At 38.4% G+C, this 20287-nt stretch overlaps 1 protein-coding gene across 1 annotated transcript in view; it reads left to right on the top strand.

Annotated features, from left to right (window-relative positions):
- The window catches only part of ADCY2 (adenylate cyclase 2 (brain)), a 163516-nt gene extending 143935 nt beyond the window's left edge, over positions 1-19581 (top strand). The window contains exons 19-24 of the mRNA XM_010013721.1: positions 4321-4479; positions 10162-10308; positions 11447-11554; positions 13621-13735; positions 17361-17485; positions 18785-19581. Of these exons, the coding sequence (XP_010012023.1) occupies positions 4321-4479; positions 10162-10308; positions 11447-11554; positions 13621-13735; positions 17361-17485; positions 18785-18937 (807 nt within the window). The 3' untranslated portion in view covers positions 18938-19581. The remainder of the gene's footprint in view (positions 1-4320; positions 4480-10161; positions 10309-11446; positions 11555-13620; positions 13736-17360; positions 17486-18784) is intronic.
- The last annotated feature ends 706 nt before the right edge of the window (positions 19582-20287 follow it).

The following is a 20287-nucleotide window of genomic DNA, read 5'->3' as shown; positions in this document are numbered from 1 at the left end:
ATTCTCAGGTTCAGCTAATACTTTTAGCTGCACAACTAGCATCCCTACCAAAAGAAGTAGGCCTTCCCTCGGCTACTCATCGTTCTATCACCTCATTTGTACTGGCACAGCTTCCTGTGGAATTGTAGAGTGGCCCAAAATAGGGTAAAAATCTGCCTTAAAAGTTAACTGTGGAAAAATGGTTGGGTTTCTGCCAGATCTATTTCCTGATCGGTTTTACGGTGTGGCTGTAGCAATGCTTGTGACAAAAGAATGAGCGCAGAATGGGAGTGAACAGTCAGATGTGAGGTGCAGAAGGTAGAACTTCTCTTCTTTTTTTTATGGTCATGCCAACACTGATTGCTGACACTGAGATCAAGCAATGCATTTCATTCTGCATGCATGCCATTACAGTTATTTGAAGATAGTATGGCAGCAGGCAGACAGTATGTTGAGAATGGCAACTCTTGCACCCTGCTCAGGCATTGCCCAGCAGAATGCAGATTGGTATGGGCTAGACTGTGTAAGGCGTATGCTCACATGTAAACACTATTGAGCATTAAATCTCCCTTACGGCCCAATTTGCATTACCAGTATCAGGATAGCCTGTGGATTCTTTTCTTATCAATACCTAAAATTACAAATATCCCATTACTCTGTAGGCTAGGTGAATGTTTTGGTTTTTTTCCATGATTGAGATATATTGTGTTTATCCACACTGAACTTCATTGGCTGTTTTAGTGCCCAGATGTTTATAGCAACTTCCCTCAGCAATGAAAACTGTTTATTTGTAGTCTCTGTTCTGCTTTTTACTAAGCTTTTGTTCTGTGAGAGCTTCCTTCTCTTCTTAGATAATGTAGTCTTTTCAAGAACCTCTTACGAAAGAATGTAATGAAAACTTACAACTTCACTCCTATTCGCTTGCCCGTTGACTTCTTCATAACAGATGGAGGCATGTTTACAGAAGAGATGTCAGCTCTTCCCCATTGTATTAACTTTAGCTAATATGACTAAATAGCTCTTTTCCTTAGCGGTTTTTTTTTCCAAAGTACCTTGCTCTATTTTTCCCAGGGTCAGCACAGTTCTTTTCTAAAGATTTGCATTATATCCTTACCATTTGTCATTTCACTAATGTTGTGGGTGTTTTGAAGGAGCTGGCTCTCCACCATGAGTTTCAGACCAGCAGCTTCTCATTTTGGTTACTTTTGAGCTGATGACTTCTGGCTGATCAATTTATTAATGTGTTCTAAAGCAGCTTCTGCTGATGCTCCATGTTGAGACACTTTCTTAGACTTCCTGTCTGCAAATAATGGCTGTGAAGTGGAATCTCCTTAGCTCCCTCACTTGAAAGAAAACCTAGGCTTAATTTCTATGATTTTATCTTACCTGTTTTAGTGCTGCTGCTGCCTTTGCTGCCCCTTTGCTGAATGCCATAGCATTCATCTTCCCTAACTGTAGACACCTATCTTTATTTTCTGTATGACATTCTTTCAGTGAGGAGATTTAGTTCATTGCTTTTGGCAAATATTGAAAACAGACCCAGGTGAGTGTCCCACTAGAATTTAAAAATATAGATAAATATATCTCTATGCAATCAATGAGACGTGACTCAGTTCCTGTTGCACTTAACTACTTTTGCCCAAGAAGTTACCACTGATTTGAACCTGTGGGTAGCCTTGCACAGATGCATGGTAATCTCTTGTCCTGGCAGAAGCCAATTCATCTGTGGTCCCTGGAGGGATGCAGTGTCCTTCATGCCTCCTTGGGCATTCCACTATGCTCACCTGCTGGGAAGTGGTGTCAAATAAAGCAGCATAAGATGAGGAAGGAAAATTTTTTATCTCAAGGATATTGTGCCTGCAGGGCCATTCTGAGATACTTTCATTCTGATATCTTGAAAAAGTTCTGGAGGTAACATGTAAAGTAGGAAACAATCTTGGTTTTCACATCTCTGTAAGGCTACAGATATTGAACAGGATCTCTGATGGCCTTTTTTACTAAACTGGATAGATCATGCAACCAAAAAAGAAAAACAAAAACCCGAAACAGAATTTTAAGTAAGTTTTAATAAGGAACTGAGGGTTTTTTTGTTTAAAAGCCTGAATAGACGTCTTGAAATACCTTGACGTTTTTAACTTCCGAACAAATTTTAGAATACATTCTGCTTGATTATTTCTGAGTTCTCTTTGCCATTTTTTGTGGCAGCCTATATTTCATTGAATAAATAAAAAATCAGAAAATAAATTATCTGTTCAATATTAGCTCTTAAAAAAGAAACATATACTTTTGAAGACTTTGGCTTATCCAGGACCCTTTCTTTTCAATACAAAGTTGGTACAATAGATACCTAGTTTCAGCAGGCATCCAGTTTACTGTTTTCTATTTATGCAAGTAATTTTGACATCCCAGGTTTTGATTGGAGTTTTTTCTACATGAATACAGGTGGTAGCAGTTGAATTTATCATCTATGGTGGGAATTTTGATCTATAAATATGTAATATATGTATAAAGCTGACATTCTAAAAATGTGGCTGCATGTGTTTTGCATCATGCAGTGAGTTTTGAAAAAAAAGATCTTCATGACCTCCATTCTTATAGAAGGGATAACTGCCATTTGATACAGGAATGATGCCAGAGAACAACAATAAAATCCTATTTCCAGGCTCCCAGAGAAGCCTGTTCTCAGTTTCTCCGATCCTTCATGTTTGTCTTTACACACATTTGATTCTCTGCCCGCTCTTCATTTGCTTACAATCTTCAAATATCCTTTAGTACCATGTAATTACTTGAAAATATCCAGCTTGTTTGCCTGTTTGACATCTCAAGCCCAGATTTCTAGGATGCATCATGATCCTTTGTAAGATGTGAAGTCTCATTTTACTTTCAGAAGAATGTTATCTTTGTGTCAGAAGAGCCAGAATATTTCTTTTGCAGTGCATCTGAGGTCTACATTCTGTCCTTACTACTATGTGTATCAGCATAAAAGAATTTGTCAATAAGGATTTTGTGGTATGGACGACCTCTTTTGTTTTCATAGTTAAATATCTAAATAGATAGAACCCAGCCTTTATCAATGATTTAAAGGCAACCTAAGTGTACTATTTTTATATCTTGCAAGTATTTGGTGGATACGTTTTTTTTGCTTCACCAATTTTTACCTTCATTGCTTTTTAAAAGCTTGCCAAATCATTTTGATACCATCTGATTTCAACTTTCTACTCTATCTTTGGCTGTGGTCTCAACAAAACATGTATAAATCATTTTGAGCTGTGACAGCCACTGTCCAACCAGGACTACACTCATTTTTTATCTGAATGCTTCCTGACTGCTGATAATACTAGCTAGCATTTTTAGATTTTTCTATAATGAGACTGTCATCATAATCATGTTCTCCTGGTTAATAACATAGTCTTCACTGAGGCTGCATGATAGTGTTAAACCATTGAACCACATTGAAACAGCTTTTGATTTATATCAGCTCAAATAAGATAGTCAGGCCAGTGGAGGCTTTGCTGTAATAATAATGCCATAGATTTTTTGATAAAACATTAATAATATTGAAAAGAAGTAGTGAGATGCAGAAATGCATTTAAACTCATTTTTCAACACAAATTTAATGAAACCAGATCTCCAAAAATACTGATATTCCAAGAATGTTATACATTTCCATGTAGTTCCAGTTATTTTTATTGCTGGTATTATTAAAAAAAAAACAATTAAAAACAGTTATGAAAACTCTGCGACAACAAGAAAAGAATAAACTATTATAGAAAGGAGCATAAAAACAAACAAAAAACACACAACAAAAAACAAAGCAAAAGCTAAACAAACCTGATAATGATTTGATAAACGTAAGGCATATTGTATCAGTAGGCTGGTTTTTCTTATGAGGCTGATTGTATGACATAAGTTCAAATTGGTAAAAGCTAGAGTTTTCCTCAGTTGCCCATTATTGTAAGTGAAATACTATGCTTAAGAAATCACGTTAAGTTTCAAAACTGTAAACTGCTTCCATAACAGTATTTGATTTCTGGAAGGAATTTCTACCAAAGCCTGAGAGTAAATAAATAAATATCTCATGGTTTAAGGCACCTTGCACTTCATTATTTTTTCCTGGGACTTTTTATGGGCCACGTTGTTGGGAGGGCCATATAAGTTTGATGAAATGTATGTCACATTACATCCTTGGGGTTTGATTTCTGTGGTATCTGGAATTGTACTTGAGTGGCCAAATAACAGCCTTGTAGGGGTGGTGAACTGTGCTTATTTTGTCTCTTAAACCTGTACTCCAGCAGGACAAGATGCCTATTGTTTCTTTACCTCTGTGTCCTCTTGTAACAGAATGAATATTACTGTAGGTTAGACTTCCTATGGAAGAACAAGTTCAAAAAAGAGCGGGAGGAGATCGAAACCATGGAGAACCTAAATCGGGTGCTTCTGGAGAATGTGCTTCCAGCCCACGTAGCTGAACACTTCTTGGCAAGAAACCTGAAGAATGAGGTCAGACATCTCTGTATATCCTCTGCTCTATAAGAAAGCAACATATCATCGAAATACCACTTAATGCTGATTTGAACAGTAGGTCCATACAGCAAGATTTAATATTTATAGTCACTTTCATTCCCCCTTACCTATCTGAAAGACTTGTTTTACAGCACTGAACGCACCTCAGTACCTTAAAGTAAAAAATGTGAGATTATCTTAAATGGCAGTGTACTTTGCCTTTCAAAGGAGGGTGAAAAAAGTGTGAGGAGGAAAAACAGGATGGTTGAATTAACTTGGATTTAAATTTAATTTATATACATTCAGAAACTTTTCCCTTTGTGAATAAAGTGGAGTTACTTCCAGGTTCTGAATTTTATTCTTGTGACTGGAGATCTTGCTTACTGGAATGAAATTTAACCTTTTCCCTTAAGCTAAAGTGGCTACGTTAATTGTGGGAAGAGGTTCTGTACACCGAATTACCTGTTTACTTGCTGCTCGTGGACCCAATCCAAGCACCAGAAAAGTCAACCACAAGTTCCCTGTTGACTTTGGTTGAAATTAGATCTGCTTCTAATATGGCTTTACAGTTTTAATAAAACAAAAAAGGTTAGAAAAATAAAAGCATTTAGTAGTTCCAGAGATCTTAAAAGCAATAGTTGGAATTACTTGTGCATACCAAGCAACTGTTCCAGAACTGACAAAAGAGGGGAGGGTGGCTTTAGGGATTAATTTTCAATCTCCCAAATCAATAAGGATAATGTCTTCCCTTTCACTGTGGTTTGCATTAAGCACTACCAATCAGTACTTTGTATCAATACTTTAGTGCTACCTGCAAATATTCATTTGGTAGCTAATACCAAATGAAAACTGCTGTGGGGTTCCTTTGAATTCAGTGAAGACCTTGGCTGGAAGCCAAGCTGGCACAGCTCCAGTTCTCAGTTCAGGCATTAAACACAGCAAACCATCAGGAGATTGCTTTCTCATTTATGTGCTATTCCATCTCAGCTCCCCAGCAGAGCAACACCATCTGCTCACCTTTGTATTGGCAACTGGATTTATATTGTCACCCCTCAAGATTCTTAGGTTGAAATGAGCTTTAGTCAATTTAGTGAAGAACAGAAATTGTAATGTGCTGACCTCTCCTATCTATCATGTCAGCTGAAGTAAAAATGATTTGTCATTATTTTAATGGCATCCATGTAGAAAAAGAAAAAATAATAAAAATCTTGATCTTTTTTCTTATTTTGTTTATCTTCGAACACAGTTTTCAAAGAGGGAAGAACATTTCAAATCCCTGGAAATGTTCAGGATTGTAAGCATCTGTTGTGTCCTCAGATTTGTTTCAAAGTCAGCAAGGATGTGTTGACCCTTAAAGGACATTCTGTATGTGTGTATGTGTATATACCTAAGAATATGTTAAAACAGGTCAAGCCTTTGTTTTCTTTGTGGGGATATTTAGGTCAACACACACTGAATTGAAATTTGTCCACATTTTCCTTAGTCGCAAACACTTGTGTTGATATGATTTTTTATATATTCTTTTCTATTTAAACCCACTTTTGAGATGAAAATTAATCTAATGGATGAGTAGTCTGTTTCAGAACACTACTTCTCTAGAATTTTATGCTTGCAGTTCAGTGGAGAAAAGGGAAAACAAAGCGTGCTGCTGAAGAACAGGCAGCAAGGATGAAAGGGGAAAATATGAGTGGATGAATGCTAACTGGGAGTAATGGGACTGTACTTTTAGATGACCAATAAAGGTCTTTTCATAACAGGATACACATTAACTAATGTTGATATGGGAAAAGCAAAGTTACTTCAGAGCAAACTGTAATAAAGGTTTGTTTGCTTTACCAGAACCTCCTGAACTGAGTTTCTGCTTCTAGTCTGTATGCCGGGTACCAAACAGGGTACTTCCCAGTTGACAGACAGAAAGACAGGAACAAATCTAAAACTAAAAGCAGGAAATGGAGCCAGGATTAAATATATCTGCACCTGGCTTATGCAGCTTTTTCATTTATGTTGGTAGCATCCAGATCCCCTATTAGTAAAAAGGGCTCAGGAGCTTTTGTGCTCCAAGATAATTGTCAAGCACATTACTCAGCAAGAGAAATCCTGTTTCATCAGCTACAGGATAGAGCCAGCACCCTACTTAGCACAGAAATTCTGCCCCAGAGAAGCTGATCACCATGCCCTTCCAAGAGGTGCAACAGAAAGCATTTCCCTCCTACATTCCGAGAAGATCTCCAAGCACTGAAGAAGAAGAGAGGACAGGAATGAGAGCTAACCAACAGAAATTCAGATGTTACCAAAGGGGAGGGGGAAAAATAGATGAAAAGGGATTGACTGCAGAAGAAAGGATGATTTTATTTTCGTTGAGAGAAGCAAAGCTGTTCCTTCCTGGAATGGTGTTGCATTTAATTTTCTGATTAAACATTTTGGAGAGTACTGTTTCAAGAGAAGTACTCAGGAAAATGAAGACACTCAATTGCCACAGTCTTTACTATTATGAATGATCAAAACAAACTAGCTGGGAAAGCCTACTTAAAATTCTCTGACATTTATTGTGACAGCCACAATTACTACTGATCTGGTTATAAACAGTGCCATTTGTTGTTGTTTCCATGCTGGTTCTATGCTATAGAGCATTAGTGGGGGTGGATATTGCCCCAGTATTAGAGAGAAAGGAAGAGAAATGGGGCACTGTTGCTGAGCTTCAGCATATGACAATTGTTTATATACAATCTGTTCATGTATTTTTGAGGTGGAGGAGAGGAAGGAGTGATACCTCTGGTTATAGAAAAATAGGATTTTTGTCTGTAATTCTAACAGTCAGGCATGCAACCCTTTCTTACAGGTTGGTTGTCTCCATACTGGGTGGACAGCCAACAGCATAATGCACAGTCATCTTCCTGTGTCACGACAGCACTTCTGTTTGAAACTCTGCTTCTGTCTTTTGCTCAGTCATATATCTCTTCCTGATGACTCTGCACTGTGCAAGTTGCTATGATTTATTCTGGGCAACACTTCTTCTTTCAGGGAAGACAGCAAAGGCATTTTCTAATAGCTAATTAGGTTTTTACATTTAGTATCTGTAAGATAGACTTTTTTTGCAGTGGCAATCATAGTAAGACAGGAGTTGCCACCTATCAGCAGTCCAGTCAACTGCAAGGCCCTGGCAGTATTCAGTGTTAGATATTTCAGCAAAAGTTCAAGGAACAGCTGAAGGTTCATGTGCTATTTGCCGTTGTGTTTTTACCTGTAAATGTAAGGGTATGTTTTGCTTCTGCAGATGCTTCTGCAGATGCTTCCTATGCATTTCCTAGTTATGCATTTTTCTAGTGTTCACGTAAGCATTCAGGTGTTTAACCCTCTAAGCTCTCACATATTGCTGAACAGCAATGAAATACACATATCTTTCTTATGTAAAATATTTTTCCTTATTCTACTTCTAAATGCTCTCTTTATCTTCTGGTTCCTATATTATGAGGTAGTAAAATGAAACCATCTTCTACTATCTCTCCTTCATATTATGCAGTAATATCATATGCCTGCAGCTCTGCTAGTTGGTCTCCTTTTCCTGTAAGGGTTCAGTTGTACCTCCTAAAGACCTGTATTCTTATGACTTGAAGTTTATTCTCAAATAAACCTTTACATGGTGCTAGTTTCCAGGTACTATTTCAGTCATGGCACTGTCCCAGAATCACTTCTGTGCCTCAATTTTGTCTCTTTCACAAACTTCACAACCAGTATCCCATCCGTAGTGTAATTCTGGCACGTTTTACATTCTTGGGATGCAAAATCAGCTGGATTCAATAAAGCAAATAAAACTATCTCATGTTTATCTGGTAAATTAGACCAACTTTTTTTTTACCAATTAACAGAAACCCTAGGACAACAGAATTGTGTCTTAATATTATTAATTATAACTGTACTATTAATTTGACTGGATTTAATTTACTGGATTTTTCAAGTTGGTAGGAATCTAAATTTTTTTTTTTTTAAGTATTTGTCACAAATGTATACAACTTGTTTAATTTGTCGGGTAAAGTTTCAAAAGTATGTGTAATAACCTATATTTTGAACATTAATTTATCTACATTCTGCTATAAATACTGTTATATCATCTCCCTCCAGTCCTTTATATACCATTGTATTACTGAGGCCCTATATTTGTGATGCATTCCTCTTTTAATAACCAGCACTGTGTTTGGCCTGAATTGCTTCACCCAAAATTGAAATTAAGTTACAAGGAAGCTGACTTGAGGAAATAGAAAGAAAGCTGAGTTAACCACAGAATGTAATCTCTTTACCTATTCTGCTAACTTGTCTATGAAAAGCACGCAGCACATCAGATCTTAACTTTTGACTGTATTTACAGGCAAATGTTACTGTAGCTTAAGTGTAGACATGCCTGAAGTACATAGATACGAAGCAAAAGGCAGACTGCAAAAGCTAAGCTTTTCAGGACTAAGCCTGTTCATCTTCTACTGCTCCACTGCATTAATTTCAAGCTCATTTGAGTATATCTGCAGCGAGTCTAGGTGCATACATACTCAAGACAGCTGCCAGTGTATGTCACTGCAGTATTACAGAGTGGACCTGGAGCTTCTGAATTTCTTAAAGTAATCCTGTAGAGTTTCAGGAACTCCTCTTGAGTGCCTATGTTAGGAAAAATCACCTCTTAAGTCTTTCTTCCATAACTGACTGAAAGAAGGAAGCTCTATCTGAGTTTCTGATTCTGCCCATCTGGCATTAAAGTGACTTCCCAAATATGCACATCTGCTGTACTGACAATGCAGATAGATACACATAGGATGACCATGCTCTCAAATTAAGTACTTTAGTCAGGTATTCAGTTAGGCTTCAATTGCATAAATGAAGTTGAGATCATTCAGCCAGAGGGGTTCTCTCTCCCCCCCATTTGATTACTTCATTATAATGGATTACATTTATTAATCAGGTGTTGATGGAGATGGATAAAATAGATGGCAGAAAAATATTATCACAATATTGGTTCTTTATGAAAAATTCTCTTGGCAGGAGGACACAGGGGATCCAGAACTTTGAAGTTCAGTAGCGATCGGACTATGCACTCATGGCTTGGATATTTTGTTTAGTTGCTTTTCATTTGCACAATCAGGTGACATTAAAGTGGTACTGATTTTGTATACATGGTTGTAAGCTGGATGTCAGGTACAACCAGCTCAGCTATCACAATATAAATGATAATGATGAATTGCAACGATATATTCGATGCCCATTGCCCAGAGGCATGGTGGAGCTTCACTGATGATCTGGTTATGGAATCACTAGAGAACAAAGGAGCAGAAAAATCTAATGAAATTCATCCATCTTCTCCAACTGAATGGGCGGTGGAGGGGGTGGTCATTTTTAGCACCAATCTTCCTATGGAGCAGAGGTGCTCTCATTTCAGTGATCACAGAAGGCAGTAGAGAAGCTCACATAAGTAAGCTAAAATATTTTCAGCTGTATGTGTTGAATCTCTTTATACACCATTTAAAATTAATAAATGCAACTAAATGCAAAAAATACCTAACCACCATCTTAAGGCATTCCAACCACTGCAACTCCTCCCTTTTCAGAACCAGGACACTGCATATTATTAATAAGGAAATTCTTATTTAGAGATGGGTATAACAGATTTTTTTCTCTATTCTGTTTTCTTTTGGACAGGATCTATATCATCAGTCATATGACTGTGTCTGTGTCATGTTTGCCTCCGTTCCGGATTTCAAAGAATTTTACACAGAATCTGATGTAAATAAGGAAGGCTTGGAATGTCTCAGGCTGCTAAATGAGATCATTGCTGACTTCGATGATGTATGTACTCCTAACAGCAATCAACATATGGTTTTAATCTTAATAACTCAGGGTATGCAACAGCAAGCAAATGTACTTGAGAGAGCTGTCAGAAAAGAACTTCTGCGTGCCCAGTCACATGGAAATTACTTAACAGGGAGTATTAAAGGAAAAAGAGGTTGAAAAGATAAATCAGATATTGCGCTTACATACTCAATCGCTTTTGATTCACTATAGTAAGAATCGTATGTGTATATCTGATGAAATGTTTGCCCTTTAGCTGCAGTTCATGAGGCAGTCATATTACATGCCATATATTAATTACAGTTTCTAAATACTACTGCATAAAGTCAGGTATGTAAATCTATGTCCCCTAAAATGATACAGCTTTGCGTTATACCTGATCTGTCTCACTGTACAGAGCATTGATCAGTTGACTACATCAGCAAATCAAAGAATTGTATAAGTTTTAATATTCCATTCTCTGAAGTTACAAGAAAGTACAGAATGTGACTACAGATGGATTGTGGAAAGGGTGTAACTGTAAAGGTCTCACTGAGAAGAGTATTTGTCTTAAAGACAGTAAGATCATGTTATGACTGAGACCACAGTCTGGATTTGTGGATATGCAGCTATAGAGGGTATTTGAGCAGCAAACCTATGTGGGGAGTATTGGAATGTCCACAGCAACTGGGGATATGAACTAAAATCCTTGGATTTTAGTCCTGTTGCATTGACCATCCTGTTGGTGCAGAAGAGATGCTTACTTTTGGAAAACTGCTTAAATCTTGTTGGCTTACATGCTGACTCAGTTCCAATCTCAAATGAGTGCAAAGCCTACCAACTTTTAAAAGCTGTATGTACAATAACATGGAATTTATTCTTATTACTGTAAATTTAGACCCTTTATAGTGGAAAGGGACTAAATTTGATTAAAATGAAATTTTAGCAGACAGACATTCCCTTCCCTTGGAGGCTGTAACCATTGTTTTATCCACCCTTAAGTCCTTTGTCCTGTATATATTTGTGAAGCCATTTGGGGTCTATTAAGAAACTGTTCTAAGAATTGATGGTCTAAATGCTGTTAGAGTAACAATGCTGTTTGCTAGAGTAATAAGGCAGCTGATCTGAATAATGAATAATGATCCTTGTTTTACAGTTATTGTCAAAGCCAAAGTTCAGTGGAGTTGAAAAGATAAAGACCATTGGGAGTACTTACATGGCAGCAACAGGATTGAGTGCCACACCCAACCAAGAACAGTGTCAGGTACAGGAAAAGGTTCCTGGTTAATAAAAACCATGTTCAAATGAAGGCTAAAATTCCATTCATTAAACTGCAGGTCACGTACAATGTTGTGGCCTAGTTTGTTTCTATTAGCATAGACTGTATTGTAGTGAACAAGTGTATGCTTTTGTTTAGTAGTCTCTCTGAATTATTGCTCTTCACATTGCGGTTTGAAAATGCCACCTCTGTATTTGCTAAGTCTAAAACAGGACTTCTATATATAATACAGCATTTGATTCCTACATGCTGCAGCAGAACTGGATTTGTAGAGTGTGAAAAACACTGTGAAAATGAGTATTTTCCATTGCAAGCTGGGAGGGCTGAGTAGCTGTACTAATCATACACTTGTAGAAGCTTCAGGCTCAGCACTGAGAATATGTTCCTTTGTTTCTAGTTTACTTAATAGGGTAGGATTGGGAACTGCAGTCAGTCGAAATGAAGCTCAGATAACTTTTAAGCAAAACCCTTGCTTTTGCCATGATCTTTAGAGTACAACAGGTTAGTGACAGAGACAGCAATTATTAATCAACACATTCTCTGCATAGAATAACTGTGCTCTTGCCAAAATCATGTTCCTTCTAGACAGAGGCAATTAACACCTGAACTGTAGACCCTAAGGACCCCAAGGACAAAAAAAAAAAAAAAAAGAGCAAAAGAATGATTCTAAATTAGCTCTGGCATTTAATACAGGGAGGTGAAGGGGATGAATTAAATACAGAACTGCAGGTGAGATGAGAAGACAGAGGAGCTCCCAATCACAACTAAAACTAGTGTGCGCACAGGAAGAAATGTATCATTTCCATTATTTCCACAAACTGTGAATCAAGAGATCCAAGTTTTAGTGTTCCTTTGGTGATTTAGTACACGCTTGCAAAAGAAAGCTACCAGAACTCAGCAGCCTCCAGTCCAGATGCCCAGCGATGCACAGATACCTTGGTACTTAGTGTGGCAGTGACTGACTGCTAGGCATCCTGCTGGGAACTGCCCCCAGCTTCAAACAAGCACCCAAGGAAGACTAAGTGCCTAAGGATGGGGTCTGAATACATCAACTGAACAGGAAACCATCTGTCTTAGGTAGGAGTGAATACCAAAGGAAACAGTCTTAATTCTAAGCAGCTGCTCTGGCAAGCACCACTACTGTCCCACCTAGGCTGATGCATCTACTCCATGAATCATCTCCTGAAGTTGTCATCTGTCCATCTCTTCTGTCACTTTCTCTCAAGAAATGAGGAAGATTTGGTCATTTCTCATAGAGATGAGTCCATTTTGTGAAATCATTCTCTTGTCGGGGTCCTACTCTGAGCTATGGGAGCCTGAAAATAATTTTCTCCTTGTCCTGAGGGGACTCAAACCAGTACTTAGAAATCAGGCTGCACTGCTGATGTATGAGGAGACATGAAGTCTATAGCCTTTATAAGTGGTATAAGCTCTGAGCTAGGAAATTAGGGAACAGAGGATGGGTTGCCTTCTTCCTCTCTTCCTCCTGTATTTTATTCATTTTCAGGGCTTTTGGGTTCTCAGAGATGCTTGGTTTTCTACCAGATGAGATCATTAGAGAAACTCTCAGAATTGTGAATTTCACTGGATCACCTAGGGTGCTGAGATGTGCAACAGTGAGGGGGAGGAGTCTCTGGGGCTGTCCACAAACAGTATTTGTTATTAAAGGGCATAAAATAGAAGCAGACAGTTAGAGAAAATTAATGAGCAAATCTTAGACACACATAGCTATTGAGTGCCTGTGGGATTAGATAGCAGCTAATCAGTTATTTGACAATCAAAACATCAGATTATGTATGTTTTGGACTTATCACCTCTAGACTGCTTGACTGTGTAAGTAAAATGCATCCTGGTCTATTGGCCATTGTTTGATCTATGCTGGACAAGGCACCATCTTCTACATTACTTCTAGTCTGCTGCCTGCTGGCATTAGGACATCTTTGACAGTTTTAAGTGCTTTCAAGAGTTAAGAATATTTTGGTTTGTATTTTCACAGCAACTAAGGCTAAGGGAAATGATTTTACTGTGTTTGTTTGACTGTTCAAATTCAGGAACCTGAACGACAGTATATGCACATAGGAACCATGGTGGAGTTTGCATTTGCCTTGGTGGCAAAACTGGATGTCATAAACAAGCATTCATTCAATGACTTCAAGTTACGAGTAGGTATGTATCACCAAATTTTTATGAGAATGTCATAGAGGAGGTGGAGAATTCAGTGTGAACTACCAGCTGATTAAAGTGTTAGCAGAACTGACCAAAAGTGCCATGAAGGTAAATAGCACCATCTTTACCCTGTTTAAGGGCAGCCTACATGGTATTGCCCATTAACCATGGCTGCTGTTGTTGCAAGGAGTGTTTCAAGGCAGGACTCAGGAAAGGCCAGTATTCCTAAGTACAGAACGGTGTTAAAAATATGCTCCCATGGCTCTGAATGTTTTTATGGTAACTCCATAATAATTATTCTAGACATTGTTAACCACAGCTTATCAATACCAAAGGACACAAGAAGACTCTTGGACAGGGCTTTACAAAACCATAAAAATGGTTTTGGAAGGCAGGAGCTATAAGGTGCCAGTGAGGCTGGAGTTTGAAATATTTCAGATGTACTAAATTCAAGTAAGCATACAAAAAAATGCACCCTTTCTGTCCCAGTTTTAGACAAAGGAGGGTATTTCTCTATTCTGTGGTTATTGACAAATAAGAGCAAAGAAAGATGACTAGTTGTTTATATTTGAAAGAGGTATCCCTTATATTTCAGCTTCTAATTGCTTCTACTTGTGCTTCGTGGTATTTAAAAAATAAACAGGCAGCTGCAGTAAGGATGATGAAGTAAATGAATTCAAACCTGGTCAAGAGGTGTATGTTCTGAAATGTTTATTTCCTGATAGTGGTACACAGTAGTTTTACAATGCAATATGTAACTTGGAAAGTGTGAAATGAAAGCAGTAAATTAATATTGGAAACCCATAAATCCTGTAAACATGTCAGAAGTATTTGATTTCCAAGTTATTCTCTGGTCTTGTATTTTCCTTGCTGTGCCACTCGCTTTTCCTTTAGGCTGCTCCTTTCATGTTTGTTTCACAGTGCCACCCACTGGCGAGACTTGCTCTCTTCTGACTCGAAATATGTGTTCCTTAGAGCACTTCCTTTTCCCAGCCAGTTTTGTATTCCTCACTAAAGTTAAAAAAAAATGAGAAAGGAAATCCAAAGTATACTTCCTTCTCAAAGTGTTACAGAACTCGACGGGTTTAAAAGAAACATGTAGAGAGACTGTATTTCTGTACAGAATAAATGTTCTCTTCTTGCCATAGATGACATGCCACATAGTTGCAAATATACTTTTATCAGCAATGTCAGTACAGATAAAGAGCTAAGGGGCATCAGAGCTGAATCTGCAAACTGCGTAAAGCAATACTGACTCCTTTAAAGTGGAGATCATGAAGCAAACTTTCCACGGGGAAAAAAAATATATATATACTTACTTGTGATTTTTAAAGTGTTTACTATAGGTTCCAGAGAAGTCAGACTCCTTTGCTTCATGAAGTGAGGAATGTTTAAATCTACAAAGGATTGCAGGCCCCAAACTGCTACTTCTGACACCTTAATCCAACACAGGCACCACTGAGATCTCCACTTCCCATCTTCACTTCTCCACTTCCCACCATCACCTCACCATCCATGAAAGCATCTGATATCCATAGCAATTACAGCCACAGAAATGTTCGAACATCAACCTCTGATGATATCCCCACTGAAAGGACTTAAACCCAAAACACTATTTGTAAGAGCCTTCCTCAGCCAGCACCAGAATTGTTGTAACTCACTAGAGGTCTCAGCTTTCAACCTTCACTTTCTGCGAGTGCCTGAAATGCTAGTTGCGCCTTAGGAAGTACACAGCCTACTCTGATGTCAGGCAAGGGAAGGGAGCACCTAGATTATATTTCAGGTGTTCCTTTCCTTCTGTTAGCTAAAGTACTTGATTTATTAGACAAGCTCAGACAAGGTTTTGCAGCCAGTTTTGCACAGGTACTGCTTTTGTCCAGAACAGAATAGAAGCTGACATGTTGTTTTCCATACAGCTTTATGGTTAGAACATTTGTCTGTGTTGTAGGTGAACTTAATTTGGTTCTTCTTTTGTCTGAGGCTGTACAAGCATGAGGATCCCTTTTCCCTGGAGAATCCTATGGGCCCAAGTTGTAGGATACTTTGGAATAAGATATTCTCTGTCCTGAAGAACAGTATTTGCTGAACAGTATTTTCGTTTTCATGTAATAAATTAAATTTCACTTTGGATACAAGAGAAAGAGACAGATGGTATCACCCACCCTCTGCTAGAGCATTCACCTGGACTGACAGTACTACTCTTCCAGCCTTGCCCTAATAAAAACATTCACGTGTCATGCGAAAGAGACCTTTGACGTAGAGCAGCACAGCCAGAAAGCCTGAGTGACCAAAACACATGCCTAAGAGATATGGGTAGAAGTCTCCTTGAAGGAGGAGGGATCTGAAACTGGCTCTCCGGCCCTCGAGGTATTACTCAAACCATCAGCAGTGGTGGTTCAAGAAGGAGGTAAAAAAAATTAAAGTCACCTCCTGCCCACTGTATTTTTGTAGGAAAGTCCCACCACACTGCCCTAATGTCTGGGCCATGGCAGAACGTATGCCACACACATCTCTTCAGTATTCCCTACTAGCCAGCTTGGGATACTCAGCAGAAGGCTTTTGCAGATTCCACTCTTAGGTCCTTAGTGCTTTATACATATTGGATGATCTGAGGCGGAAAGACACACCCATGGCCTGGTTGTTAATGCAGCATATTGCAAGGCCTAGAGTCCCTTTGTGCATTTAATCCCAAGTGCTTAGACAAATATTTATCAGGTTCTGTCTGGTATCCTTTAGGGTTTGCATATGTCCCCAGTTCTTCAAATTTAACTGCTACGGTCACTTTTTCCAGGGTTTCCAAGTGGGCTCATAGTGTGGTTGCTAGCCCATGCTGCCATGTCACATATGATCCATACTAGATGAGCTATCTCTGAAATGCCTCCCTGTGCTACAATCACACTTTCATTGTACTGTACAGATATATCCCTAGTGGTGGTTTCTGTCAAGGAATTAATAGAAGTCAGTTATGATCCATTGACATGGAGATAATTTTAGAACTCCAGCTACTCACTTGTCCAGGGTTTATTTCTCACTAGGTCTGACTTGGCTTTCCTGCTCCTCTAACTTGGCTTTCTGCTCATAGAATTATAGAATCATAGAATAGTTAGGGTTGGAAAGGACCTTAAGATCATCTAGTTCCAACCCCCCTGCCATGAGCAGGGACACCACACACTAAACTATGTCGCCCAATGCTCTGTCCAGCCTGGCCTTGAATACCTCCAGGGTTGGAGCATTCACAACTTCCTTGGGCAACCCATTCCAGTGCCTCACCACCCTCACTATAGCATATTTTATGATGGTTAATGATAGTGCTTTTGATTTTCCCTCCTGGTTTCCTTCCCTACTAGCAGAGTACAACTCTCTCTGCTTACAAAGGTAACATAGGATACAAAATGACTGCAAGATAAAAAATGGCCAGAGTCTAATACTGGCCTGTACCATGTTGTTCTTCACCCCTACAATGTGCATTTTTTAATAAAGCAGTTATGAACAAACTGTTGGTAGCTGTATTGACTATTCAGCATGGGCTAAATACCCTGTTTATTGACTTGGTATGTTACTAGATGCTCTGTGGTCCTTGTTTGGTGGATCTTTGTTCTTAATCTTAAATTCTGATGTTTTCCAGGTATCAACCATGGACCTGTAATAGCTGGAGTGATTGGAGCTCAAAAACCACAATACGATATCTGGGGCAATACGGTAAATGTGGCCAGCAGGATGGACAGCACTGGTGTCTTAGACAAAATACAGGTAAGTTTTGCTCTTGTGCTAGTATTTACCTTAATCCTTCGAGTCTGATGCTTGAAAAATTGCTTACTTGTACACTAAGCAGGTCTGTGTTTTGGAGCTAAGGATGCCTACAGAAAAACATTACCTACCAGCTGTAACTCTACATTTAAGAAGAATTAGACCTTGGGCAGGAAAGTAAAGAATTAAAAGAAAATTATGGGCAAAATGGGAGGAGAATCAAAACTTTGTCTTAACCCTACAGAGGAATATAGTGGAGGAAGTCATGGATTGCCTAGAAATGCATCCCTAGGTTAAGAGGATCATTTGAGGGAAATGACATTTTTATTCTGTGAATTTTTAAACTCATAAAATACTAGCTACTTTATCAACGAAGGGCATCGCTGATGTTACTTCTAAATAAAGTAAATGACCATAACTGCTGTACATTAAGTTAAATCCATAAAGTGATCATGAAACTTCCCTTTCAGTGAACCATGCTGATTAATAATCTTTATAGATTATTATATGTATAGATTATAGATAGGCCAGTATAGACAAGACCTTCAATTTACTAACTTTCCAGTGATTCCATAGTCATGGATCACATTTTATGTATCTGCCTAGTATGCTGCCCTGCACTTTGGGATCCCAGCATGCAATTGAGAGCACTTCAAATCTATGATTGAGACTATCCAGAACTAAATAATAGAAAAGTGAAGTTACCAACTGTGGTCAAAACTGAAAACAGAAGGGATTTCAAAGCAATGACATCTACAAACAATTGCTTGTTTCACAAAGAAACGCAGACAGTCTGAGACAACTGATGCTGTTGAGCAACCCCCATTCTAGTGGCCTTTCACCTAAAATGGCAAAACTGCCTGAAGTTTGTTTCACTGTCAGTTATGTGTGAAACTGGCAACAGCAGCTCTGACAAGTGATGCTAATGTCTTTGTATCACTTCACTCGCACAGCCTTAGTATTTTCAAAAAGATGGGGAAGTTTGGGTCTACTGAAAACAAAAAAAACACCTCCTGAAGCTGAAAAAATTTGTTCCTAGTGCCATTTGTGTATCTTCTGTGTTTGCAATCCTAGGTACAGAAATGGTTATACCAAATTTGATACCCGATGTAAGCAATTACAATAGGCAACAGACTATTTGAAAGCTCAGGTGCTCTAACCTCATATGAGACCCTGAAAGGCCTTATAAGCATTACAGCAAACCCCTTATAATTCCTCAGAAAATATGTTCTCTTCACACTCTGGAAGAAGATTCTGTTTTGCTCTGTTATCAACGCTGATTCAATTACTGTGTTGTTGCAGGTTACAGAGGAAACAAACAACGTCCTGCAGACACTGGGGTACATGAGCACTTGCAGAGGAATAATAAACGTAAAAGGAAAAGGAGAATTGAAGACATACTTTGTACATACTGAAATGACAAGATCCCTTTCACAAGGGAACGTGGCATCTTGAGGATGCTTGTACGTGTCATCAGTACCATATTTTCAGGAAAGTATCACGCACTTTTTAACTACATTTTGGCCCTTAACATGCGTGCTATTTTCTGGTATGTGGCACTTATTTTAATATGGCTGCAGAATAGTCCCATGAGCCATCATTTTGCACCTTGATATTCCTTATGTTCAAGGACAGTTGCGATGTACGCTATAGGACTGGAAGATTGTACTGCTACTTGCACTGTTACTCAAAGACAAGAAAAGAAGGAATAGGAATTAAAAGGAGATAACTCATCCTGAAAGGACTATAAAGAGATGTTAGTGACAAATGCGTGGAAAAAAGGCAATAAAGCTAGGGGTGCATACTATTTTCTGATGCATGATGTTTTCTGGAAAATACAGTCGCTCCCCAATAGCATCCACTAATCTGGTATTAAAGTATACAGTATTTGTAAATAAGTTTACTCTATCCACACATGATTTGGATGTGATCACCAGTTGCATCTCATAGCCAGGGACACGTTGGGTGGCTTGCTGGCATTCTTTCTGAAGAGAGAACTAACAATGCTGGAATAGTTTTGTACAAACGTGTCAAATGTTTTGAAGCTATTGTCTTTTGTAAGGTTAATTCATTAAAAGTTTATATGTACTTTGTCTTACTGTTGCTGTCTCTTACTTTTGCTTCCTTCTATGGCTTCTAACACTCTAAACTTGTGCATCCTCTGCTGCTGCTGCTGCTACTGCTTTTTATTCAGCAGTTAGATGTTGAGGCAGGCTATGGCCAGCTTTCTCAATAACCTTGGTCAATAATATCTGCTAGACTTGCTATTGCCTTTCAGAAACTGAATCACCTCTGTTGTCTTCAGTCTTGGGTGGCATCATAGGCACTTGCAGTCATTTACTCCCTAGGCGATACAGAAGACTTACCTCAAATCCACAAACACAAGCAAAGTGGAGGATACTGGAGACAGCTGCAGTGTTGCTAATTTGCAACTGGCCTGCAATGCTTAATGACTAGGAGAAGCTGTGTAAGAGAAGAAAACTCTTGTTTGTTTTGCACTTTGACAACCTCTTTTGCCCTTGCATGCCTGTCACTTAACCATTACAATGCTGGATTCCATAGAATATTTAAAAGAATCTATTTTATCAGGACATAAGCAGAAGACACAAAATTTGCTAATTTATGGATATTTGAGATTAATTTAAATTCCATTTAGTTTAAAAGTATCACACTTCATAGATGAGCTAGGTGAAAGACTGAAAAGGCAAGTGGTTGTACTATCTATGGTCCTTTGAAGCATAAAGATTAATTTTTGCTTTGCTCTAATCATTACTTGAAATTAACATATTTTTTCAGTCATAACAT

This window comes from Nestor notabilis, unplaced genomic scaffold (genome assembly GCF_000696875.1).
Source record: "Nestor notabilis isolate BGI_N333 unplaced genomic scaffold, ASM69687v1 scaffold5794, whole genome shotgun sequence".
Lineage (NCBI taxonomy): Eukaryota > Metazoa > Chordata > Aves > Psittaciformes > Psittacidae > Nestor > Nestor notabilis.
Note: the sequence above shows the minus strand (reverse complement) of the source record. Positions and strands in the feature narration are given on the sequence as shown.